The 27177-nt window shown below is 45.8% G+C and overlaps 1 protein-coding gene across 1 annotated transcript in view; it reads left to right on the plus strand.

The window, feature by feature from the left end:
- The first annotated feature begins 13265 nt into the window (after positions 1-13265).
- LOC135912772 (carbonic anhydrase 2-like) overlaps positions 13266-27177 on the plus strand; it is an 81826-nt gene continuing 67914 nt past the window's right edge. Inside the window, exons 1-4 of the mRNA XM_065445308.1 lie at positions 13266-13423; positions 13736-13771; positions 16271-16450; positions 23185-23336. Of these exons, the coding sequence (XP_065301380.1) occupies positions 13351-13423; positions 13736-13771; positions 16271-16450; positions 23185-23336 (441 nt within the window). The 5' untranslated portion in view covers positions 13266-13350. The remainder of the gene's footprint in view (positions 13424-13735; positions 13772-16270; positions 16451-23184; positions 23337-27177) is intronic.

Below are 27177 nucleotides of genomic sequence, written 5' to 3' on the forward strand. Positions count from 1 at the left end.
GGTTGTTGTGGGAATTCTGCAGGGGAAACTGAATCTATCAGTTACAAGTGTCGAAAGTTTACATCCAATTGGAAAACCTTCTTCAAACGGACCAAGGCCCATCATTCCGCGCCTAGGAAGCCTCACAGAAAAAACGCATGTACTACGCAATAAGCTTAGGGGCACGAATATTTTCATCAATGAAGACTTCTCGCATGATGTACGAAGGAAAAGACAATGCATTTGGAACAGCGCATTGTAAAACAGAAAAAGAAAAGAGAAGGTCGCACTTGTGTATGATAAAATGAAGATAAACGGAGTAGTGTACGCATGGGATGAAGCCTAAAACCAACGCTATCAGGTGACTGACAGCCCGTGTAATACAGGTGGAAGAACCACTGCTTCCTTAAATGACTGACGTGCGCATCCGGGCAAGCTTAGGCTACTGAACGTCAATGCCCGTAGCCTTGTTAATAAAGCTGTATACCTGGGGCACGTTTTGCGTGCGCATCACCCAGATATAGCATTTGTAACAGAAATGTGGCTACATGAGGGTGTCCGATATTGCGAAATATGCCCTCCAGGATATACCGTTATCAGAAATGACCGCAGTAGCAGGGGTGTGGGCGCTGCCATCTTTCTGGAATGCAGCCCTAAATACATGGTCATTTACAAACCGTCCGACATTGAAGCAATATGTTGTAAAATTCTTGGACGCCCTGACTTGATTGTAGGATGCATATATCGCGCTCCGGGAAGTACTGCCGCTAGTATTGGTGCACTGAATAAGAAACTGCATGACTTACGCGTTCAGGACAAAAACGTAATCATAGCGGGGGATTTCAATGTTCCAGACATTGAATGGGATGAAATGGAAACGGGTACGCGAGACCGCGACGCAGGCTCAGAAATTATAGATATGTGCTTTTCACATGGACTTGCACAAGTAGTACGTGATTTTACTAGAGTCTGCGGTAATAGCAAGTCTGTTCTTGACCTCTTTTTTGCAAGTCATAGCATTGTATCGAGATACTGTAGAGTTGACATTCTGCCAGGGATCTCAGATCACTCGATTGTGAAGTTGTCTTTAAATATAAGTTCCTTTTCAAGGCTCCGTAGGCTTGTTTCATATTACAGACAGTTTAATGAAGCTGATGATACTGCAATAATAGATGAACTAGCGCTCTCTCTTGAGAAGGTTGAAAAATTTAGTCGAGATGAATCTGCGCATATCGATGAGTTGTGGTTAAACTTTAACGGAACGGTTCACAAATGTATATTCCGCTATGTACCTCTCAAATGTAAAACAAGACGAATACACAGCCCATAGGTTACGAAAGAGGTCATACAATTGAAAAGAAAAGTTGCAAGGCGTAGGGCACTTTATAAGCGTACACATGATTCGGTTCTTCGGGATGATTTGTCAAACTTAAGTAAACAGCTAAAGAATGATGAAGGAATCGAGGTACAAGTACAATGGTGTCACTATGGAGACTTTTCTACTTGAATTACCCCAAACGTTTTGGAGGCACCTGGCTCCAACTAAGAAGGTAGTCACTAAAATAAGCACAGGAGAGGGACTTATTGTGGATAGAGGTCATATAGCATACGCCTTCAATAACTTTTATCTTTACTACTATGTAAGCAGACACAACATAAGTGTGAACACCCTAAACTTGGCAAGCCTAGCCTGCAATATAATGCACAAGACTCCCACGACCATTGAACATATTCAACGAAACAGAATATAGCTTTCCGTGCTTACATTTTGTGCAATCAATGAATATAACCTCGTAATACTTCAAAATCTAGTTCATACGGGTTCTCTGAAATAGCGCAAACTCCGTGTTATTTGCAGACTAATTCGCTTACTAGTGAATGACGTAGTTAGGATTATTTCCTGACAAGGTGTATATCTTAAAACAATATATCTACGGGCCTGATCGTTGCGAATAGGAATAGAAAACATTCGCTCGTATTTATTACGATCTTTTGTAGTTAACTTCTTGCTGGTTCCTGTTCGACCAAATTCTGAAATCCTTTCGTGCAATATTACATTTGGCAAACTGCATCGCTCAGGAGCCTGTGTTGATAAAAGTCGTGATAGTCTATTGGGTGATTCTGATTGGTTTGCAGCTGGACTTGTCGTGCCGAATGGTTGATTTACGGAGGCTTAGCGATTCTGTCATTTCACAGCCCGCTCCAATATACACTTGCTTGGGGTGCTTTCCTTTGTTTATTGAATTTATAATAGACCACGGACACGCCGATATGCAATTCTAAACTATTTAGGTTCTTCAAATGGACTTAAGGTGACTACATGGTTTCTCTCCCCGAGCACTTATCAAAACGTTGCTTAAAGTGATAATGTTAGCATATTTTATACTTATGTATTCGTTGCACTATTTCATTAAGTACACTTCCAGTGTCAGTAACTCTGATTGTGTGGGCACTGGCTTTTACAAAGTTTGGACACCAGATCTGGCAGACCTGTAGCTAGATGTCAGAATATCAATAATTTCCACTCACTATTCCAACACTCGAGGACAGCTGCACAGAAGATCAAACTAGAGAAAAATTCTTATGCATATGTGAAGTCCTCCTTGTTTACGTGACGCAAGTGTCGTTTGCTGCTCGACCAGGAATTATCGACTCAACAAACCTCCCCTCGTATTTTGCACCGAACGTCCGCTTGTGCTGGTGGTGTCATTGCAAGGAAGAGTAGGTGGTTTCCGAGAACGAAACTGGTGTTGAAGAAGGTCGACTTGCCCCTGGCGCAGAAAGAAAAAAATGTAAGCCAAGCGTCAGAGATGGCAGGGACATTTTGGCTTGCGGCTTCTCTCCAGATGGGTTGACATTAAGCCTGCCGTCGCCTCATATGAGCACACTTGTCTACGAGGCTATTCAGAAAAATAGAACCATTACCCTTTCTGTAGTTCCGCAGTTTCTGTAATCTCGAATGACACGTCGTTTTGCCATCTAGCACTACGCCGCCATTGCGACACTCAGCGAAGCGAAGTATACTCGCTCGAAGCGCCACAAAACTTTCTTGTCTGACTGGGGTATAACATTGCATGACACTGAATCAAAGTCGCACTAAATCAACCCGCATAACTTGTACTAGTTTATACAAAAGGCTGTCTAGATGTCGGAAGGTAATGTACACGAGGATGTGCCATTATTTATAAGGTTTTGCGTTTATGCGTACAACCTATTTGCCACGACTATTCAATCTGAATTTGAGATTTCGAATATTTGCACACCCATAGCAATGTGATCATACATGTAACTGAGATATATGACATACTTCTACTTTATATAAACGACGACTTCCATGGTTGCCACGTGCATTTCCTAAACGCGTTGACACGCCTCCTCTTCTCACTCTCTTTTTCTCCCTCGTGGAGACGTGGAGGAATGCCCAAGCAGAATGCCCTCCTGGCAACGGCGGAGGCGCATTTCAGGACGTGCTGCATTTTCAAAGAGAATTTGTCGCAGAACATAATCGCACCAGCATTGCAAATTAGTCTTCTCGCGGTAGTGATCAAGCGGAACGTGCGGTAAGAACTACTGCACTGAAAGCAGAGTGATTCAAAAAGCTGCTGTACGCGGGAGATTGCACACGCCTACCACGGCACAACGAAACATGTACACGGGCCAGGTGTGCTCGGTCGGTACTTTAATTTGCGTTTGTCCCACAAATCGTTTGATGCCCAAGCGCAACCTTCCCCGAAAAATACTCGAGCTCGCACGCGCACGTGCGTTTTGGTGAGTCCAGGCTGCGCATCGGACGAAGCGCGCGTGCTGGCAGCGGGTCGCAATGCCGTCAGCTGCAGCTAATGTAAATCGCAGCGCGGCTTTTCTTACTACGCTGATGTCAATATTTAAAAATCTAATACGTCATTAGCAAGACAGCCAATAAAGTCACGTGCACGCGCACTATACACGCGATAACATATACACAGTTAAAGCAAGAGATTTCGGAGGCGTTGATGCACGTGCCTTTGTTAGATATATGCTACATTGTTGGGTCAACAAACTATTTCCAAAAAATTGCCGTACTTTGATGTCGGCTATCTTATCTTCAGCTTCAGGGGTTGCGATGTCATTGTCACCGACGTAGACCGCAATAAAACTTAGTCCCGGTCTCAGCCTCTCCATACAGTCGATTAAAACCGGGTCACGTGCGCCCCGAAAACTAAATGTGCACGTGGCATAGTTGAGCCCTAGCTATAACCGACGCTCCTTTTAAAAATTCCAGCTGGCTGGCGCCAATGAGGTAGCCATGGAACATCTCGATTAGCACCTGCCATCACGTGCTCTCTGTAGTGGAATGGGTTTCTGCAAGTAGTGCTGCAAGCCATTCTGGTCCTGCAATGTGAGCCAAAATGTTTATTTCAGCTATTCTGGCACTTTGCCTCTTTCGGTATGTTTTCAAACATGTGAACGAAATGGAGGGGGAGCAATTCACTCCTTGACAGCTCATGCACATCTGTAGGAGGGCATTGTAATGCATTGCTCTGGGTCAGCTTTGTGGCGCAGATTGCCAGCTGGCCTGAAGTGCTTATTTCTTGATTATTTCGTTATTATTTATTACTTGATGCATAGTGGCTCACAGCTAACAATGCATGAATCTCAGCCAAATACGTACTTCAATTACCACTTCAGGGGAAACACTACATCAGTGAATATTGACGAAGTATTCTGCCAAAACTGCTAATAATTTCGCGATAACTTGCCATTTAGCACTAACCTGCTGAAGTGACACTCGGCGAGGCGAAGTGCGCCCACTCGACCGAAGTGGCACGAAATTTAATTGTCTGACTGGGGTATGAGATCGCAGAATACTGGATCAAAGTTGCATTAAATCGTCCCACATAGGTTTATGAAATACCATGTGCCAACTTGCCCAACTCACCACTTTTATAAGTTTGATTATTACAAAAGAAAATGAAGGTCAATTTACATTTCTTTTAATTTGAAGCCCAAAACTGAACTCCGTTATGGTTTTAGGTGGTGTTACGGTTTCCTTGCTCTTTTGTTCCGATTTTCAGAAGGCACAGCAAAAAGCCACCGCTTATTCTCCGTGGCTGACGAGCCACTCCTGGTCTTTTCTACCTTGTTTAGCTCCTTGTGGAACTTCTCTCAGATATTGCCAGTTCTATTTGCATTCGGCACCTTCACGGACAGTAAGATAAGAAATGATTAGGTGAAACGAGCACACCACAGCCAATCGAACAAGAGTTTAAGGTCAAGTAGAAATAACGCATGTGTCGTGCACTGTCTGCTCGAGGGGAGATCGCGAAAACGAAGCGTGCCGCCGCAAGGTCACCTCAAAGTATTCCATTTCCTACGTAACTCTATCACATGGTTACCGATCACTAAGCATGTACACTAGCGCATGAACGTTCTACGTGCCGATGACGGTCTGAGTCGGCTACATGGCAGCCACATATAATGATTCAATGTTTCACTCGTGCTGCCCATCAATACAGAAGCATAACTCAGTGGCATTGTTATGCAATCATGTATGCAACCGTGCCACTGCATGTCCGCCTTGTTTGGATGTCTGGTGTGCGCTCTTACACACGGGTTTTCACCTTTCTACACGGCCTCGCTCACCGTTCGAGGTTATTTTGTTACGTGTGCAAATAGCCATGATAATAATAGTAAAAAGAATTATTACTAGTATCATTTTCTACACTATCCTTCTTCGTGGCACTGAGGTACAGATGCTGCGCTACGACACAACAGGGAATCACTGGCGTTGCCAGCATGCACTGTTTGCATGCTGGCCCTCCGTCTGCAGTCGCTTTCTGCTGGAACTTGTGTTTATGATTCAGTCTGTAAATAATATGGTCTTAGAAAAATACTCGAATAAGTAGCACATCATGTGTGGCGTAACCATAATTAATTATCACATATTTTACAAACACAAACATGCCATTTCAGAACCGCTTGGAGGTGAAACTTCTAGCTGTGCACTGGCACGATCCATCTGTGACAATAAATAGGTCGTGAGGAAGGCCGTGCAAAAATTCGCCAGGGCTACGGCTGCATTCTTCAGGACGTGACTCACTCATTTACATCACCAGTGACGATTTGGTAAAAAAGGCTCCTCAGGGCGGACCTCTGAGTTGAATGTGAGGATATCTTCAAATCACAATTGTAGTGGCAGATAATCTTAGGTCCCACTCCAAAACGCCAAGGGCATGCATCATGTAACAGCCATTTACTCTCTGCCGTCGCTTTGGCATGTCCAGTTGCCTGTGCTACACTTGTAGCATAGGAATCTTGTCGTAATGAGCCCTCCTGCACAAACAATTTTTTACCAAGTGCATAAGATAATTCTGAAGGTATGAGAAATCCAAATGCATGCACAGATGATGACTTGCGTGTGGCCCACCACACGGCTCCATGGAAACGTGAAAAGCACCACGCTTCTGTTCTTGTTACTGTTTCGCCGCTTTGGCTTCCTTCAATTTTGTTTCCCTCATTAATGAGTTTGCCACGCTGATATTGTTATTTTTTCCACTCCTTACCTTTCATGAGAAACAGTAACCATAGCCTGCACAGTAATTGTTTGAACTCAGAGATTTTGTACGTGTAGCACAATGTCTGCGCACGGCGAAATGCGCTACAAAAACCCATGTCACCGCATGGTATAGTGTCCGCAACACACACTGACGTCAGGCGTTGCACTTCAAGGGCGAACTGCATGGCCGCCTTGGCCGCGGCTGGTTGCCCAACGCGGTCATGACGTTGCGAAACAGCGAATGGGTAGCGTAAGAAAGGGCGCGAAATTTCAGTCTCCCAATTTCTGCCGGTCACGTGGAAACCGGTAACACCATAAAGTAGGCTGTTCGTTAGTGTAACATACTGGCAGAAAAAGTGGCCATGGTAATCGGATTGTTCGTGCCGGTGGAGACTTACTTTGCCCGCTGCGAAAACCAATTCTGCGTGGCACTATTTTTCAAGCAAGCGCATGTCAGCGCGAGTGCAATAACTACTTATGCAAGCGTTCCAGGATTGTTCCTTTTCACACGACCATACCTCCATAACAGGCCTTCGCGCACGTGTACTTCCCTAGCGCGTGCATGTCAAGTTCACGTGCGCCAAGGCCTGTCATGTACACGTAGCGCGCAAGGCAAAGAAGGCGTGCGTATGTTATCACGGAATTGCGGTAGTCAATGTAAGCGGTACAAAGGCATGCACTGGTCTCCAATTTCATTGCTTACCTGTGAAGCCAAGTTCTTTGCCGATAGCCTCCAATGCGAGCGACCGCTTTACGTGATCCCTATAATTGGTACATGTCAAGTCGTACAGAGGAGGATGCGATGGCACGAAGTAAATTATTACGCATGGTCATTCGTCCACGCCATTTGCGAGCTTTGCGTCGACGTAGCCGACATGCCGCCCGAACAGTTGCTGAAATCCATCATATCCAGCAGAAGCAAAAATGCAATGAGATCGGTGTTTTTTTGACACTTCTAGTTATATGCCACCAACGAAAAGGAGGGAAGAAAATCCGCAGACACGGCATGCGCTTGAGCGTAGCCGCCAATATGCGGTTAAGCAGTAGACGCATTTTCCCTTTGCGCTCCGCATTGACATTTTCGTTACCTAGGCAACTAGGAAGCACCTTGAAAGCCAGCACGGAGGGGGCGATGTCGCGTTGAAGTTCGATCAGCAACGCCTCAAGTTTAAAAGAAAACACATTTATCAGCGTTTAATGTTAACAACTTTGTAGTTTCAGTAGACTAACCTTGATGTTATCACATAATTATATTCGATACGCGTTGGTATAAAGGTTACTTCCGTCGACAGAGACAACGGCGAAATCAACACGCTGGAAGCGCCTGACGGAGACCACTCTCGTCAGCCGCACTGCATCATAGCCACCAAAACGGAATGTGCTGCTTTGAATAAACAAATGAAAGCGCAGGCGTGACCTATTTAAGAATTTCACCTTGCTGTCACGGATAATGATACTGTGCAAGGATGACATGCCGGAGCAGGATCCGGCGAGGTCCAACGAGACTTGGTGAACGAATACCTATATAATACTGCGTGTCGACAGAAACTACAAGGATTAAGCAGGAGCGCCTCGCGACATCTTTCTCTATTGGCACTTGCACCTATCCAGACGCAGTGCAGTGTAGTTCTTGCCCTTTCTCCCATCACATACAGTTTCTGGGTAAATCTGGACGAGCAGGACTGCAGGGAGACTCTTCTCAGGCATAGCATCAGGCGCCCTCTCTATTTAGGTATATGAAAAGTAAACGCTTCTTAAAATAATATAGTTAAAAAAACAAGGTGACACCACAGTGACGCCGGATTATTTCGACCACCTGGGTTTGTGTATTGTGTGCCTAAACACAAGCGTTCTTGGCATTTCATTTCCACTGAAATGCAACCGCCTCCGCTAGGATTGAACCCACGAGGACGAGCTCAGTAGTGGAACACCATAACCACGGTGCTAGCGCAGTGTTCACACAAATTTGTACGTCATGACACAACTTAGAGACTTTTGTACACTTAAACACTAGACGCCATCCAAACCATGTGATGCGCTTCCTTAGGTCTATTTACACTGTACAGACACACCACCAGCTCACATGACAAGCCTGGAGGCACCTCTCGTACTCTAAAACACATGCCTACCAGCCTACCAGAGATGAATTCAAGGTCTGAACCTATTTTCAGAGAACACTTGTTAGCAGCTCATACCACAGGCATGGTGGCATCTCTCGTGCTTTAACACCGTCCAGCTGTGACATCTGGCTGCATGCCACAGAAAATAACGGATGGGCTAACCATCAGAGACGACATGTAATGGCTCATTAATACGTGAGCCCTCATCCCGCTCAATAATATGACAGCACAACACTACTGCACCACTTCTCTCCTCCGAACCACCCTAAACTGCAGGCGCTCATTTTTACCACTAATCTGCCTTGCAGATGTCATTATCTGCAGTTTCTATGTTGCTGTCAATAAGCTGCTCTTTGAGGACTTCCTTCTGAGCTTCAGTGGGCCTTGAAAGGCTAGTTGACGGCTGGGACAGTCCTAGGCTTCTCGTGGAATGAAGTGCTTTTTGGGGCACTTTGTGGTTTGTTGGCTCATTTGTTTTGTCTATCATCTTTCTTTTTCGGTCACTTTCAATAAGCATGAATACTGGCTCAATCAAGTTGTTCGCCTTCTGTTGCTCAAGCAACAAAAGGCAGTCAACAAAAGGGGAAAAAGTTGCTCAAGCAACTTGTTCGACAACCAAATGTGATGTAGAGTTCAAGTGGGAAACGCCACAGGCCGACGGATTTGAATAACTCAACCGACGCATGCAGTCGCCGTCGGTACTTGCAAGCTTCGACGAATACGCCGATACCGAAATCCGCATTGACGCCAGGTCTCGGTGCCGTCCTAGACCAGAGGAAAGACGGACTTGAACGGTTGATATCTTACGCTAGCCGGGCACTGTCAAAAGCGGAAGGCAATTAATCTACAACTGAAGAGGAATGCCTCGCCATCATTTGGGCTACATCGAAATTCCGCCCTTACCTATATGGCAGGCCATTCAAAATCGTCAGCGACCATCGCGCCTTGTGTTGGCCGCCTAACTTAAAGTACCCTTCATTACGGCTGGCGCGGTGGAGCCTCAGACTGCAAGAATCCGACGTCACGGTAATTTGCAAGTCCGGACGAAACCACTCTGACGCCGACTGCCTATCATGTGCCCCCACCGATCCCCCGGCGCAAGATGGCGAGGACGACGACGCCTTGCTCGGAATAATGAGCGCGGTAGCCTTCACTAAACAGCAACGAGCAGACCCGGTGCTAAAAGGCCTCGTCGAGTATTTGGAAGGGAACACCAACGTTGTCCCTAGGGCATTTAAGCGCGGATTGTCTTCGTTCACGCTACAAAACAACCTCCTTGTGAAGAACTTCTCGCCACTTCGCGCCAGCTGCCTTCTTGTTGTTCCGTCACTGATGCGTCCAGAAGTACTCCACGCCCTACATGACGATCGAACCGCTGGGCACCTCGGATTCTCCCGGACGCTGTCGAGGATACAGGAAAGGTATTACTGGTCGCGCCTGACCGCCGACGGCACACGGGACATCACGACATGCCGAGTCGGTCAGCGACGCAAGACACCACCGACAAGGCCAGCAGGATTACTACAACCGGCCGAACCTCCTTGCCGACCATTTCAGCACATAGGGATATACCTGTTGGGACCGTTTGCGACGTCAACATCAGGAAATAAGTGGATCGTCGTGCCGATGGTCTATCTCGCCCGCTTGGCTGAAACTAAAAGTCAGCGAAAGGCAGCGCAGCCGAAGTAATGAAATTTTCCGTCCAGAACATACTGCTGCGGCTTGGTGCCCCAGAAGTCCTCATACCCGACAGAGGATCGGCTTTACTGCAGAGTTTACCCAAGCCATTCTGCAATACAGTCCGACAAGCGACAGGACAACTACCTACCGCCCGCAGACGAATGGTCTCACGGAGCGCCTGAACAAGACCCTCGCCGACATGCTAGCACTGTACGTCGACGTCGAACATTAGACCTTGGATGCCGTTCTGGCGTACGTAACCTTCGCTTACAACGTGGTGGTGCAAGAAACAACACAGATAACGCAGTTCAAGCTGGTTTACGGCAGGAATCCGACGACAACTCTCTACGCCATGCTGCCGCACATCTGCGACGAAGAGAATCTTGACGTCGCCACCTATCTGCAGCACGGCGAAGAAGCCCGACAGCTCGACAGCCGACAGTACAACCTTCGACGACGCTACGTAGAGTACCAACCCGGTGACCCTGTTGGCTTGTGGACCCCTATACACCGACGAGGACTGAGCGAGAAACTTTTACGCCGCTATTTCGGACAATACAAGATAATCCGAGGCATTGGCACACTCGACTATGAGGTCATGCCAGACGGCATTTCGCTGTCAATGCGGCGCCGCTCACGACCTGATGTAGTTCGTGTTTTGCGACTTAAGCCGTTCCACCAGCGCTAATGAACTTTGGGGACTTCGCATAGCTGAACTTTCGACTTTTTTTGGACTGTGTCACCTTAGACTTTGTTTCTTTGTTGTTTTGTTACTTTGTTTAAAGCGTCCTCTTTTGTTTTACTTCCCGTCATGTTTGTTGCATCGACACATTGTTTTTGAGAGGGGGGAAGTGACACGCGAATTCGTTTATCTTTTACGGGTGAGTGGTTTTATCGTCTAAGAAATGTTATCGCTCAGCGCACGATGCGTTTACATGTATCGGAAGTTTCTGGAATGTTATCGACACTTCTATCCGCTGTCTGTTGTCGTCGAACCTTGTGTAATCTGATTGCATGCTTGCGCCACGCGAATGGCGTAGAGCTCTTAGGAAGGCACGGGGGTCCCAGCGATTACTCTGGAACTTTCAACAACTGATCTGTAAAAGCTGACGTGCTTGACTCGCTGATCAGATTTTCGACGATCGCCGATTGTGTTCACCATTTTCGTTGAGCCTTGAGCGTAGCCTTTTTTTCTGGGCACAGGTTCACCCAATAAAATTAGTTTCGCCATTCTCAGTTTTCTTGCTGTGTCCTGAACCGTCACTACCACGTGACAGTATTAAGATTGATGAAATAAATATTAGAACTATGCCTTCGAGCAATCAATCACTTTGAGAAAATACAGCACACACTTTTCAATGAACGGACCGAACTTGGAGTCGATCGGCTTCAAGTTTTAATTGCATTTGTTATTAAATAGCTAATGTGCTGTTTCGGTACTAAACACGAGCTGCGATTTTTTATCTATATTCCATAAGGTAACCTACTCAGAATCGCGAAAAATCTGTGAGCACCTAGTCTTATTCGATGCTATAGAGCTCACTACGCGAAAGCTATACAGATAAATTTACGGGCTTTCTTTATAATAATGCAGGGGAAATTATCAAAAGTAGGAATTTTCGTGCATAGGAATGGAAATTCTACTGCAAGGTACGGAACATAAGTGCCAGCGGGTTTAGCTGCTGCGCGGGCAGGTCCGCCTTCGTTGCCGCTGCGGCTTCCTCAGTGTCTCGTGGCGCAGAACATCGGTCACATGCGGCGTCCTTCATTTCTCAGCAGTATCACCAAAGGGTTCAGGTCTACAGCCAGCATGCTAAGGTAGAAACCGTGCAAAAAAATAACTAGCACCAATTTAATCGCAAAACTCGATAGCGTACCCGTCAGTGAAACTCGTCTTAATTACTCGTAGCGCAAAACTCGAAGCACCATCCAGCAGACTTCAATATGGCATCCATACTGTCGCATTCAACACTTATAAGTCCTTATATGTCCTCGGGTTCTTGGTTTTTTTTTGCACCTACACTCTAAGAAAAGTTGCCCCCTTTGGGGGGTATATCTGCCACACAACAATAATCGTCATCTGCCTTGATGCGTTTCCTTTCTTTAACACTGCCAGCCCGGTACATTCCAGTAACGAACGGCATGCGCGTTATTAGCATGACATTGCATTCCCGACAGGAAAGTAGCGGGCGTTGCGTTTTCAGGAAAGGAAACGCATCAAGCCAGATGACGATTATTCTTGTGTGGCAGATGTACACCCCAAAGGGTGCAAACTTTCTTTCCAGTGTAGCAACATTGTTATTTCAAAGAATCGATGACCTACATAAAACACATCAACATAAATGCTTGATGCAGCAACCGCACCTTGGTTCTTCAAGAATGCGACCAATCTAATCAGGTATGGTGCACCGTATACTGCCATATATCGAATAAAGCCATTTCGCTTTTTCCATAGTAGATTTCGAGGAAAAGATTTCGCTCAAGAAGCACTTATTTCTGTTAAGCAGACTGGTAAAGTAATAGCGAAGGTGCGCTCATCTATGTGCTGGGACTTGATATCGCGGTGCTTCATTGTATCAAAGTAATTTGATACGATTCACACTGCGCGCAACAGCCGCAAACAGATGTCGCTTCGGGCCATTTTGAGAACCAAACAGACTTGGTTGGTAGGAAAATATGGGCTCCATTTTCATCGCTCCTCGTGGCTGTTCGCTACAGCAACACACTGCTGCCATGCTTTATTGTGTTTTTTGTTCACTTACCTATTTATGAGTACATTAGCGCCAGTCACGGCAAACAAAAATTTTCTGCCAGTGAACGAGCAGCTGCTCGCGCTGTTTTTGCATGCAAGAGTTCAGACTAAATGAGTCACCTTTCTTCTTCTTTCTGGGAGTTCAACTTAACGTCCCGGCTCGTGAATGTGTTAACTCAGTAACGCAGCGACAGGTGGCGCTGAAATGCACGGCCAGGCATTTCGCGGGCTCTCGATTAGGGTCTGAGGCTTCCGAATGGAGGGCCAGAAGTAACCGCTCAAATATGCCCCTAGTGCCAGCCAAACGAAAGCTTTTATCGGCAGGGTATAGCCTCTGGATTATGGCTGTCGCCTCATGTAAGTGCACAAATGTCATCTACATTGGTAAATTGAAGACGACATATGTCCGTTGTGCCTACAGACAGCTTATGAAGGGAACGTATATTTCGATTACCTAGGGTGAAGTTAGTGTACGCTGAATTCTCAGGTGAAAAAGCTAACAATAAAATATGGGAGTTATCGGATGATAGGCTGCTATATTATAGTGACACGAAAAGTCAATGTTCCCTAGAATTGACTATTCTACGGCTTTGTATGATGGAAAGTAGCTGTTGCTTTTATTTGGCCCACGTTTATATATCGTATTTAATTTCCCAATGGTGCATCAAGGCAATTCAGTCGGCGGCTGGCATTACGGGGCAGAAGGCAAGTACAATTCCTTTTCTTTTTTCTTGGCTGTACCACAGATCTTTGCATACGTAAGTGCCTAATGCATGCAAGAGACTTACAGGGTGTTTCATAACACACATAGATGTGTTTAATAGCAGACCTAAAAGAGTAAGATCAAACACTGCTGAGCGGTATAACTAGAGTGCACCGTGTTAAAGCACTCTTCACCCATTTGAATCTCAGATGCGCATTTAATGTTTTCAGCAAGGAAATCCTCTCCGTAAAACACTGTAGTGTTTCTTTATTGCAAAGGTACAGTGCAACACTGATGAAGACTAGTTGACACGCCCTGGCGGACAGACTGTTTCTCCTGCGTCGTCTGCGTGTTGCACTGCGTCATCGTTTAAGAATATTTATGCATATCACCCAGCAACAAAGTTTATTCAACTTGTATCGGACGCCTATTTTTGTTCGCACCGGCTGCAGTCAGGACGACGAAAAAGACACAGGGGAGTGTTCAATGCGTGCCGTGCTTTCAAACGCCATGCTTCACAGTGACACACTGGAGAAGATATGTCCATATTTCAAATACATATTTTATCCATGTATCGCATCGTGACTGAGTGCCTCAATGCATGTCTTCTACAAGCTCTGTTTATGCGGTGCAAAATATTTAGTGTCTCTGCCACTATACGTAATTCTAGAGTCGACAAAGATCAGATGCCTCAGAGCCAATATCCACTACCCACGTCCAAACGGCGCGAGCTGTGTATATGATAGTTGTTCTAAAAGCGCGGTGAAATACCTATTTCAAGCTATGCGAACCTTCCGCTCACGAATTTAATCAAGATAAGTGTTTCGCTCTTCGTTCTTTATTTGGCAAATATATTGAAGCAGTGGCTTGTCACAGTTTTGACTTGGAAAATTTGCTCGGTGTGGTCATTAACTGATTCTTTTCTGCTTAACCGCTCGCGAGTGTGCTCAGTTCCGACAGATTTGTTCTTGAGGTGCGCAATAATTGAAACGTAGCTGCTTTGTACATTGTAATCCCTAGTAGCAATGATATATTATTGCTAGGAGCTCGCCTACTCCGGTAGGCCGCCACGAAACATTCAGCTTCAACCTTTCGTGTGCTATCCATGTGGACCGTCACTTATTGTGAGTATAAGGTGCGCATATATTCAAGTGTGCGTCCGTTCACTTATTGAAACGTTGGCGATAGAGTAGGCATTAGTATCCGTGTCAGTTGGGGTAAATATCTGCAGATACTGTGCGCGAAACTTACTATGGAGGGAAGCGGCGTTGCCCTCTTTGTCAGCGTTTAACGAGCAGCACTCACTCCTGCCGACGTTCCGGGGCTGAAGCACTTTTTTTGAATGTTAGAGGCACAAAGCTGGCGGATGAGCAAATTGCTGTATCCTCGAGGAAAGCCGTACATGTCGAAGTGCCCGTGACACGTACGGGCACTTGTAGCAGTGGTCCCCGAACTTGGCCGCATAGAATCATTCTATTTCTTAACGTGCCAGTGGCTATTTTTGCAGAGAACTAATGCACACGTCTTACATCCACATGATTCAATCCAGCATGATTGGAGCAAAGTGTGTGAGCGAAAATTCAGTTGAATTTCGGACTGCTGATCGCATGGAAGCAAGGTGGAAGCGGTATTGGTTTCATATTCGTGCGCTGTCGCTGACGCCTCGTGCGCCGCGCCGCCGGAAGCGCCACCTCGTTTCGCTAGAACAAATTGCTCTGCGAGAAGGTCCAATTCACAAACTGGGCAATGATACGTGTGACAGTGGTGGCTGCCAAAACTTGTTATTGTTCTTGGGCCACACACTGGCTCCCATCCACTACGGAGGATTTACCAGGAAGCAGGAAGTCTCGGATGTATTATTCGTAGAATTATGTCAAAACTGGTTTCAGTTCTTCCATACAATTCGTCTTGTTGGGGAAGAATAACCACTTTTGTTGCCACTCCCCACTGCTTCGCATCAAAATATATTGAGGACAAGGATGCAAAATAAAAGTGAATTAGCAAGGGGTGCACCTGTATATAAAATATTCACACGTGTATTTGTCTTTATCGGGCGACACGTTTCAATATCATCCGAATATGCCTCTTAACGCTTTCAGAGTTATCGACGTAAAAAAAGAAGAAACAATGATTATTGAAATTGAGGGTAAATCGAAGCACAATATCCCTCAGCTAGTGAGCACTTGTGCTGAAGTCACACTGCAAAAAGTAATTACTTCTAATTAATCATATCATTTTGTTTTTCCGCTTACACCGCATCATCTTGTGTTCTATGAGATAACTGCTTATAAAGCAGCTATTCGTGTGGAAAAAGTTTTTTTATGGTATTACGGAGTCTAACTTATTAGCTGTCGCTTATAATTACACCGGAAAAGTGAAGTGAAATATTGATATGGTCGTGCTGATTGGCCTGCGAGTTTCACAATAAAAATGTATTTGTAACTTGTGTTCAGCTTTCAACTGCCATCGCAATACGTTAATTACAAAGCTTCCCCAAACAGGCATTGCAGAGTGGCCTAGAGTGCGAATGGGGACGAAAAACGTGTGCGGTGGCTCCTTCCAGTCCCCGATTAATATCACGACAAATGCAACAATCTTCGACTCTTCCCTGGGCCCGGTCAAGTACACCCATTACAGTGAACCTATGAGGAATGCCCTCTTTATAAACAACGGGCACACAGGTACGTTGTACGTCACCATTTGAGCTGACTTGTATGTATCGTGGGGGCTCTTTCAATTACGAGTGGTTTCGTGCCATTGCTAGCGCTCTTCATTCAAAACACTTTAGAACACTCATTAAGAACACCCCCAGTAATTGTTACTGACAGGTATATTACTGTAGTAGGTGATGGTGGTATTACTTAGTGACCCATGTTCGCGAGAGGTTCATTACAGAACGGCACATACGAACTACGTTGATGGCACTGCTCCTTAAGGCGTTGGCGTGACAAGAGTTCATTTAAAAGCGGCGCATACTGAGTGGGTTTGTGGCGTAGCCATGCAAACAGTCGGTTTGCTGTCTCTAAAGACCGCTTGTGATGTAGGTGCGATTCCACTCATCATCGGAGAAACTTCACCGATCTTTTTTCGTCATTGTAAAGCTGCACATTCCTAGTGCTACATATCTACCTACCCAAGCTGGCATCAAAGATGTTAATTGAAAAAAGGTACACATCTAATAGCACATACCGAGTGAAACAAGAAGGCGTCAAATAAGTTCATTGAAGACCAGCACAGACCGAGTGACATGTACCAAGTCCGCGTCAAAGAGTTTTTCCGAACAGCGGTACCTACCGAGTCCTGCATCTACAGTGGCCCATATGGACGCGAAAGAGGTTGGTCAAAGAGCGGTACATTGCCACATACTGAGTGAACCAAGCGGGTCCACGGTTGATTTCGAACCGCGCTCCCTTAGTTCAGCAGCCCGACGCGCTACCCGTTTGGACACGTACTACGCAGTGACCCCATACCCAGAAATTGGGAGCACATTTTCTTCAGCTTCCTTTTTTCGCCACCACGCGGCGCATCAACCTCAGAAAAGTCGTAATTCCCGCAATGAGCTATGCCATGAACCACAACTAAAAAATAAAATAAAATATAACGGGCACACTGTGAGGCTGTCGCCTAACCATGGTACTTAGAAATGAGTACGCTTATGTAGCAGCCCTATTTAGAAGACAGCCAATTGCTTGCTCGCAAGGAATCGACAATCTTCCGCGATGTCTGGCCAGACAGCTCGTGGCATTGCGGATTAGATCTCTGGCCGAGATAACTGCTTCTGCGAAGTTTCCGTTGAATATTTTTTTCCTGAGTAATTTTCTTTTATTTTTGGAACTCTGCGGCCACGGGTTGGCACATGTACAGGGTTTTCTATCCGCCATGCATCAAGATTTAAAAATATGGAAATGCCAAGTAGCTGGGAAGAACGAAGGTAATATTGTTTGTCGTCGCTTGGAGATACTCAGATTTTTCGCATTCCGCCTAATTACGTAATTATTTGTAATTAATTAATAAACTTCGCAAATATTATAGTTCGATGGAAAGTGTCAATGAGAAAATTGTAGAGCGACATGAAAAACTCCCGACGTAGCTCTCTTTTGTGAAGTGTTTCTCCGGGCATGAAAGAAATGCGCGAATATGGGCAAAATTTCCGCGCGACTTGCCTCTCGAGACAATTTGCGTGCATTCGTGGCTTAGTCGGGTAGGCTAGGCTGAGTCGCGTCCTCGAAAAGAAAATGAAAAAATAAACGGAGTGCCAAGTCACTTTCAAACAAGGAATTGCAATTCCTATCTTTACGAGAGATGACTTGCGCCACGCACGGTGTTTTGTCTTGAAGCTGTGATCATTTTTTTTTTTTGATGCGAAAGCGCCAGATATCGAGCGGATAGGCGGCGTCAGTCGTCTGGAGAAGTGAAACGGCACTTAAATTTCAGTTGGCTGTTACGACACATAACGAGAGTACGGAGTTCCCATTGGCGGCGAGGCCATGTCACAGACGTGGCTCGACAGAGCACAGCAGGCAGAAGGGCACACCTGCTGCTTCGTTAGCGCGCCAGATGTTGCGTTAGGGAGAGGGCACCGCCGCGACGCTACGTCACCCTCACTCTCACAAGCTCAAGCCCGTGATCTCACTGCGCCTCAGTAAGGCTAAATAAAACCCCACCAAGCGTCTCAACGCCCTCGTTTTCCCGCGAGGAGTTCACAACTCGGACTGCTCAGCGGCGCACAAGTGAACAGTATTACTTTCGCATTCATATTACATGACAATTGGTTAGGTGTCCTCAGATTTTTTTAAAATGGTATTTACATTTGTTCTACAACATACCTTACATGAATGGGGCAAACTTAAGAGAACTGACACGCATACTCGTTTATCTTTATCCGGTGACTACGTTTCACCGGATAACAAATTTTGAAGATTATCACTCCACACAAGGCTCGCTTTTTCGTACCAGAAGTTTCTCGAATGCTAAAGATGCTTCTCTAGCTGTTGGCTATATTGTGGGCGAGCATCGTGTAATCGAATTCTCTGCAGGAGGCAAATACTCGTGTAGATTCTAGAACTTGCGCGAGAACAAGTGATTACGCTGGACATTGGTTGAGCCGTCTATAAATAACCGACATGTCTGACCCGCAGATCCGATTTTCGACGATCATCGACTGTGACCACCACTAATGTTGTGCTTTGAGCGTTTGCCCAATATAAAAAAATTGCCAACGACTGCGATACTCGCGAATGCTAAATTTCAGTGCAGCTGCATACGTGTTTTTATTTCGCAATATATGGAGGCGTCGCACCGACCACCGCACTGACTGGAAGACCCGGGACGGGCTGCGCTATACAATACAGTTGTCGCACATTTGCCTCTTCCTGGCAACGGAAGCTTATCCAGCCGTGATCTTTACCTTGAAACGCTTGCGGCGAATGCTCCCAGAGAAGGTGAGCTCTCTGGCTATTTCTTTTTCGTTCCCCCGCTTGGCCGGCGCCTGCGCTTCCACAGCAGAAGGCATGATTACTGGTTTTTAAGATTTTAAGTTTAGATACCCCTTTGTCTGAAAATGCGTTGCCAAGCGTAATCGAAAAATTGACCGTCTGGCGTCATTGCACCAAATTTAATAGTGCCACCGGCAACCTTTTGTTGGAGTCGAACCCACGACCATTGTAGTCGAACGCACGAACTTTCGTGTCACGTAAAAGGCTGGAGCCCAGGACTTTGGCGGGAGTAGAACCCTCTTTGGTGTGATGAAAACTGAATGGCATGAAATGTGATGTTGCCACCATTGATGGTCGAACCCTAGATACTTAACTTATTAACACAAGATTAACTTGTGCTATGTTTCACACAGCCTGGATTTACACAAAGACCAAGTACACGAAAAACCTCCTTTGATATACCGCAATTTAACTCCCTCAAATAGCTTCAACAATATTTCTTTGTAATGATAATACGTCTGCAACTGCTGTCGGTTTTTCCCACCATTGGGTATTTTAAACGCACACACTTCCCATTTTTTCTGGCACGTTTCAACTAGCATAAGGGTCGCACAAACACACCTTTCTCATGACGTAGCTCGACAGGCAAACAAATATTTCTTAGCAAAATATTCATAAACTTTCGCTTTAAGAAAGAAACAAACATTCTCAAACAAGTTATCTGTGCTTGTTTTCCAAAATGCTTTATACGTAAAATGCAAAAGAAGCTTGTAGCACGTCGACAGTTCAGCAAATCAGGCAGATATTTTTTTCTACGAAACATTTCACGCTGACAGAAAACAAATACCGTAGTTAGATAACTTGCACTACGTAACTTGCCAACTGGCGCAAGAGTGCCAAACTAAGCTATGAAAATTTGATAAAAATTCACCCACTATTACGATACTTCTCAATGCTCAATTTTAGCGTAGCTCTATACGTGTCTTCACTTGGCGATATATAGCGACAAATATTATAGAGACATGTAGCAGAGTTGGAAATCGTCGAAAATCTCATCTGTGGTCAAGAGCGTCGGCTTTTACACGTGACTCGTGGAAGGTTCCAGTGAAATCAGTGGTACAGCGTAGATTCCGAAAAGTACTGCACAATTTGCATCGCGCCTACAATCAGATTAAAAACAATCGCAAACCACGAGAATAGAAACAAGCGCGAACGAGACAGAGCGAAGCAAACCAAGCAAGTGCGAGCGGGAGCGGACGCGAGCAGAATATAGTACGAAACAAGATACGGGCGTGAAACCAGCTACGAGTAGGCATCGAACAATTGGGTGGATCCGCATGACACCAGTTTCACGTGGGCACGTCATTGAAGACGCAGCTCTCATTGGCTTCCGCTGTTCGCGGCTTGCGTCTTTCATATCCCGCTCCCCGTTCGCACTTTTATCTATCGCTGTGCTCGTTCACACTGTTACGCCGCCGACGCTCGCCGCAGGAACAGGCGCCTAAGAGCTGAGCTATACAATATAAAGGTGTAGACGGCCTCGAATGTGCCAACTCGCACTCGCACTATAAGCGACTTTGATCTAGGGTTGCCTAAAGCACTCGGTTTTCTTTTTGATCCGCTGCTGCTACGTGAAGTCAGTTTTATGTATCTGAAACGCTCGATACCCAGGGCAGATCGCTTTCACGATAGGGCCCGGGCGGCCCTGCTCAGCCGCTCAATACGCTGCCGCCACCGGAGTCGAGCGCCTGCCGGTACATAGCATTGGATGCAAGAGGGCGCGCTTACTCCCTTCTTTCCCCCCTTGCGAGAGAGTGAGTGATTGAGGCCCAAACAATGAAACGCTCCTTTTCTTCGAGCGCTTCCTCACCTTGCGTGAGGCCTCCTTACAGTGAAGGACCGATGCAGGAAGCAAGCGTACTCTGAAAGCTCCCTTCACCCGTCCTCGCGTAAGGAGCGGTTGCCGCATGCCTGGGTTCGAGATTATCTCTTGCCGCATGCCTGGGTTCGAGATTATCTCTTGAAAGCTTTACGCGACCACCATTAGTCAGTAAAAAAATGTTGTATCGTCACACAATCTTTAAATTGAAGAGCTAATATAGGGAAGCGTGGACGCTTTCTTCTATTTTTGTTTACTAAACATAAACAAAGTTGCGCATTATAGTGCAAAACTTGATGTGCTCCATCAACGCTCGCACGCCGGCGTCGTGCAACGCCTAGCAACGCCTAGCAACTCTTTCATGCCGCACGCGTGACTGAAACGAACATGCCTGGCAAGACGTACCGTGCTCGCGCTTCTCCGCAGGTGGGCGACAGCGCGCACGTGCAAGCAAAGGTCACGTGATTAAGCAGTGAGGTGAAGCGCTCGTTCAGGCCAGGAGCGGCGTAAGGACGCATGAAGGTAGCTTTGGAGCTACCTTATGCTGAGGAAGCACCAAGGAAGCCTTCACCGAGGGCCCCTCAGTAAGGAAGCTTTCAGAGTGACATAAGGTAGCCTCACCGCAATGAAGGCTTCCTCACTGAGGTAAGGAAGATTTCATTGCTTGGCCCTGACACGAGGAAGAGGCGCCATTTCCTGCAACCCTTTAGAGAGCGGGACTCAGCACCTTGGGCAAGCAGAGGAAGGATATACAGAAAAAAGAAGACAGAGAAAGTCGGGGCGGTCACCGAGCAATTTGCTGTAAGCAATAGCCAGCTTCGCAAGGTACACACTATCCCCGCGCCCTCTGGGAACATTAAGCAAATGTACTTTAGGGCGAAGTTGTGTTTCCGTACAGAGAACAGGAGCTGCGATGCCGAGACCACAGATAATGCCAAGCGTGGAAATTGCGAGCACAGGTAAGCCGACTCTTTCGAGAAAGCGGGGCAGAAACAAAGAAGGTGCTCCATTGTTTCATACTTGCGGCACGTTGAGCAGGCTGGGGATGGTGCCATTGCACGCAGGTCTAGCCGCAATTGTCGGCTCACTCTCACGGGCTCTTTCACTCGCACCCGCAGCACATAGCCTGCGGGCACGATGTTATGAGACTTTCACTTTATAAGGAACATCACAGCGACTAAGATGACGCAAATGCGCCTGTAGTGCCCATATCATTGCTGTCAAAATGAAACACTTTCTAGATTCAGGTTTCGAGCTACCTACTAATCTGGGGTCGCAGGCTACACTACGGGTCAGTAGTGAAATTGGATTGCAAAAAAAAAAATCCAGCGCAATTGCACTACGACTGAAACTGACGGCTAGCGGTACAGGAACTCACCTCTATTCAATTAGATAGGTTCTGAAAGCGAGGAGCAAACCTATATTAATGCTCGGAAATTTTAGGGTGAGGACGTTCTCATAATATTGCGGCTTTTCGAACAAAGCCAGCTTGTGCTGTTGTAGCCAGGGGGAACAGCGAGACTGCCAGAAGAAGAGTCACATAACCGCATGTTTCTAGTAGATTCTCATACTTGTACTATACGAAGAAGGAGATGCGTTTCCAGATCACCGATCACGTGCCGTCATGGGCATTCATCTCGCCCCGCTTTTACTATATGGTAGCATATACAACAATACTGCTGCACTTGAATTGGAGTGAAGGTTTGCTTTCCGAAGATATAGAAACCGAGACGAACTGTGGTTTGGATTGTAAAATATGATATTCCGCATGGGGATACCCGGCACACTTCACTTCGACCCATATTGGATGCATAAGTGATTAAGGCCGGATGCACTAAGCAAAATGTAGATATTGCTGAGATCGAAACAGTGTGACATCTGGCACCGATATCCGGCGAGCACATCTATCGCGACAGACTTATATGCTAGAAATTCCACAAAAGCTGCAATATAACGCGAATCGCACGGTTGTCGCTGGTCTCTCAGGCAGATGGTAGCCGCCGAGTATTTCAAAAGTGAGCTTGTTGTAACGCTTTCCCAAGACGCTACCATCTCCCTCCGCCTTCGCCTCCTTTCTTGTACTCCTGTTTTACAAATGCAGTGATGTTGGTCCCAAGGAAAGCAAGCAAAGCCACCGTCAGTATTGACGGCTTGCCCAGCACCTACAATTTCAAGCAACTGCACTTCCACTGGGGAGACAAGTCCACAGAGGGCAGTGAACATCATGTTGATGGCAAATCATACGCCATGGAGGTAAGTGATAAGAGAACATACTAACGGTCAAGTGTGCTAATTGTAGGATGTGTTCACCCTGTGCCACAACGCTGGTCTGTTAACGCAATACATATTTAAATCTGCAATAGAACACTTAGGAATAACCGAGATTCGGTGAGGTATACATCTGTTTACAGAAGCACGAGATAGAAACGTGCACTGATGATTATGCCTAACGTGAACACCTGTTTCAAATTTATGGCATGATAATACAAACTTTACAAACGCCCCTCATATATCAGGCATACACTGTGGCAAGGCACGTTCTACATCTATTTGTTCAACAATTACAACGAACTTTACTTCCATTCCCGGTTCAGTTGCAATACCTCTCAGCTGCGTGATCAAAGTTTTTATTTCTACTACTGAAGGCACTGAGCACCAGCTGATCAATCCAGGTTATGCTTGCGGTTGCATCAGCAATGGTTTTCTTCCACTCCATGCGATGCATTCTCACAGCATCACTACATGCGATCATGTTGGCTCAAGACGATGAAACGGCGAATGGGTCCTATAACGCAAAACTATTGCATTGTGTTTTTGCTCCAATTTCCTAATGTCAAATTTGCGTAACCGCTGACGCAAGCACTGGTGGTTGTCGCAGGGTTGTCTGAAGAGACCAATCAAACGCTCTCCTCAATTATAGGAGGTCCCTTTTGTTTGCTTCAAAAACGAAAAACGAAAACAGCAACCATCTTTTGTTCCTTTCGGAACGGGCCGCCTGCGGCTACTCAGAAGAAAATTCAGTTTTGTTCGGCATATTACTGCTTCTTTAGCGCGTACAGGTTACTTTGACGCGGTGAGTTTTCGCTGTTTAGAGACGTCGCATGAAAGGCAGTTGAAGTGGGCGCAGCCCGAGTCCTTGTGATCAATAGCTGAGTTCTAATGGCGAAAAGGCATCGAATAAGGAATAAATATTTTTCTTTTGTTCGGTCCAATCATGCATAATCAGTTTGTGCAAGTCATATCAGATGGCGAGCTATCACGGTTTTCTTAACGTCGCGTGGCAGACAGGCAAAGAGGGGGTGGTCCAACAATGTTTGACCAGTCGCAGATGACTGAATGCAGAATTGGAGTAGAAAAGCTTGGAATATGTTCACGTTATAGCACCAGTAACTCACTTTCTGTGGTTTGGCTGTAGCGTCTGTAGGTTTACTTTGAAATTGAAAACAGTTGTCAGTATCAAATTGTGAAACCATCATCATCAGCAGCAGAAGCATCATCATCATCAGCAGCAGCCTGGTTGCGCCCACTGCAGGGCAAAGGCCACTCCCATACTTCTCCATGATGCACCATGATGCATCATTATGCACCAAAACCAGAAATGGCAAGTATCATGGACGACTATTAAGCTATCATTGACAGATGGATATACATGACTGACTGAAGATCCTAAAATGTGACTGCATATGCCCCTGATGGTGTGAGGTACCCGTATAATTTAGTATTATTCCATGTTCTAGGTTTAAGTTTATTGCTGCTAGTCTACTGAACTATTTGGCTATAGAAATAAATGTCTACTTCTATGACACATAGTAACTATGGTAGATAGTTCGTGGTAAATAGAATTTTTGAAGTGTTCGTTGTAGATAACGCATACAAGACGCCAAGAAGCAGAGTAGCACGCAACGTATGATATGCCCGGGAATGTCGTTACCTTACTAATTTTCAAACTTCATTCAATGATTGAGTTACTGGTGTGTCAAAAGCTGAAGTTCACAAAAAGCATTGTTTTTAATGTTGAAATACCGCAAGAGGAAAACCTAGAATGCCAGGAAATCTGCTTTTCCCGTAAATTCAAAGAGTGCCACCGCCAAGTCATTTGTGCAAGGCACTGGATGAGGTCATCCGGAGACGACGGCAAAAACAGTTGAACACGCGCAAATTGGTGCAAAACAAAACACATGTGGTCGGCTATCCAACGGAGACACGAGGTATGCGCGATATAGAAATTCAAGATGATGAGCAGCAGCCAACCGTCATAACAAGAAACAGAACACGATGAAAGAAGGAGCTAAGGTTTAGACCTGGAGTTGCCTTCTTCAAGGCGACGTATTCTTTCCTCAGCACAATATATTGTGAGCTCCGCGAGGTCCCTCAATCCACACCAGCTGGACCCAGTCCTGCAGGCCGCGCCCAAGAGAGCCCAACCGAGCCCCAAACCACCGCTCGCTCACGGGACACTTTGTCCTCTTTTTTCGACTGCTAGTTACCAAAGTATAAAGATAAGGTTCTTGTAAAAGACAGATAGATAAGGAGGCTGGGTGAGGCATATGGTGGGTTGCCGGCGAGGTTGTTGAATTGAAAAAGAAGGATGTGCTACTCTACAGCAAGCTCACGCCCTTGACCTTCACAAGCAAAAATCAGATTTACTTGTGAAGGTCAACATTGTGAGCCTGCTGCTTCAGATGTACTTTGTGAATTCAGAGTGTCGCCACTTCTCCTGACGCGTAAACTACCGTTGGAAGCCTGGTTGAGTTTTTTCAACCTACGAGTTAGCTTCTCTAGCGATCGCCTTTTTCAGGATGCATGAGCCCCAATAGAAAAAACACTGTTGGCTTATCTGTCAGCGCATTCCAAGCTGGTGGGACAGGCCATTGTGAATCTTTGCTTCACAAATGTCCGAAATAAGTCTTGCTTGGCACTCTTTAGAGTATAGACTTCTTGCGCAGATTTTCAGGTTGACATGTATTGGGTATGCCGGGTAGTTTTTTATTTTCTGTAGCATAAAGTATGCTACAGACAATCAAACAAGGAAACATAGCGCCAGCAGATTGTGCTGCCGGTGACAAGTGACTGACAGTGGATAAGCGAGCCAATTGTTGCAACGTCTTGAGCATTGCAACCAATAGCCATAAACGTTTGCATGGGCGTTTTAGACAATGTTCCCTATACTAAATTTCTTACTGTACTGAACATCACTTAGTTGTTATTCATTGGGTTGCTTAGTTTTACTATTATTATTATTGGGTTGTCAATAATATTCTAACCTTCCCACCTCACTTTCCTTTATTTGATTCCTTTCGTTCGTTTACTTCATTATTTATTTATCTTTAAAATTTTTTTCGCGAGCACCTTTCGTCACTTAAAATGAGCCAATAATTCACTGACCTCCATCAGAGCAGATAATCCCCCCCCCCCCTCGACACTTCGCCCACCGCCATTGTCTAGCTCACCTCCACCAAAGTAGAAACCTACAGTGACACGTCAAGCGACTCATTCACGGCGCTACAATACTTTCCTCCACCGACATTGAGTACCACATCCTTTTTTTCGATTCTACACCCTGGTCGTTAACGCAGCATGGGTCGTTGCCTCGCCCACCCGCCTTACTTTCTCGCGCCTTCAGAACAGTCTTGCCCATATATACTGTGCCGAGGAGTTGCCAAAATGTCGGTTCCGGCTTTCATTTTGTTCTCGGTTTTAAGCACAAAATACTGTTAGCTCCTGTTGCCGGCGACATTCAAGTGATCTTGAGCGAAAAGTCACATCCATTATCCGGGCAAGTAGCGGGAACGAAAGGAAATTATGCGGGCAGCCATTCAAAAGTTCAGAAAATGCGGCGTCTGGCCCTCAACCCTCCGTACAGAACCGCATTACATAGGCTAGTTACTTCCCAAACAAGTTGTTGCCCAAACAAAAAAATATTGCTTCGAGTTCTTCCTAATGTTTGTTCGCAATATCACTCAAGCTGTAACTTAAGGTAGGCTGAAGTATTATTTCTCATTTCCAATAGCGACGCTGAAAAGGCACACACTTCATCACCATATTCAGGCACAGAGACAGAGTTACCTGTGCTCTTTTAAAGGCCAACGGTTCT

Source organism: Dermacentor albipictus, chromosome 2 (genome assembly GCF_038994185.2).
Source record: "Dermacentor albipictus isolate Rhodes 1998 colony chromosome 2, USDA_Dalb.pri_finalv2, whole genome shotgun sequence".
Taxonomy (NCBI): Eukaryota; Metazoa; Arthropoda; class Arachnida; order Ixodida; family Ixodidae; genus Dermacentor; species Dermacentor albipictus.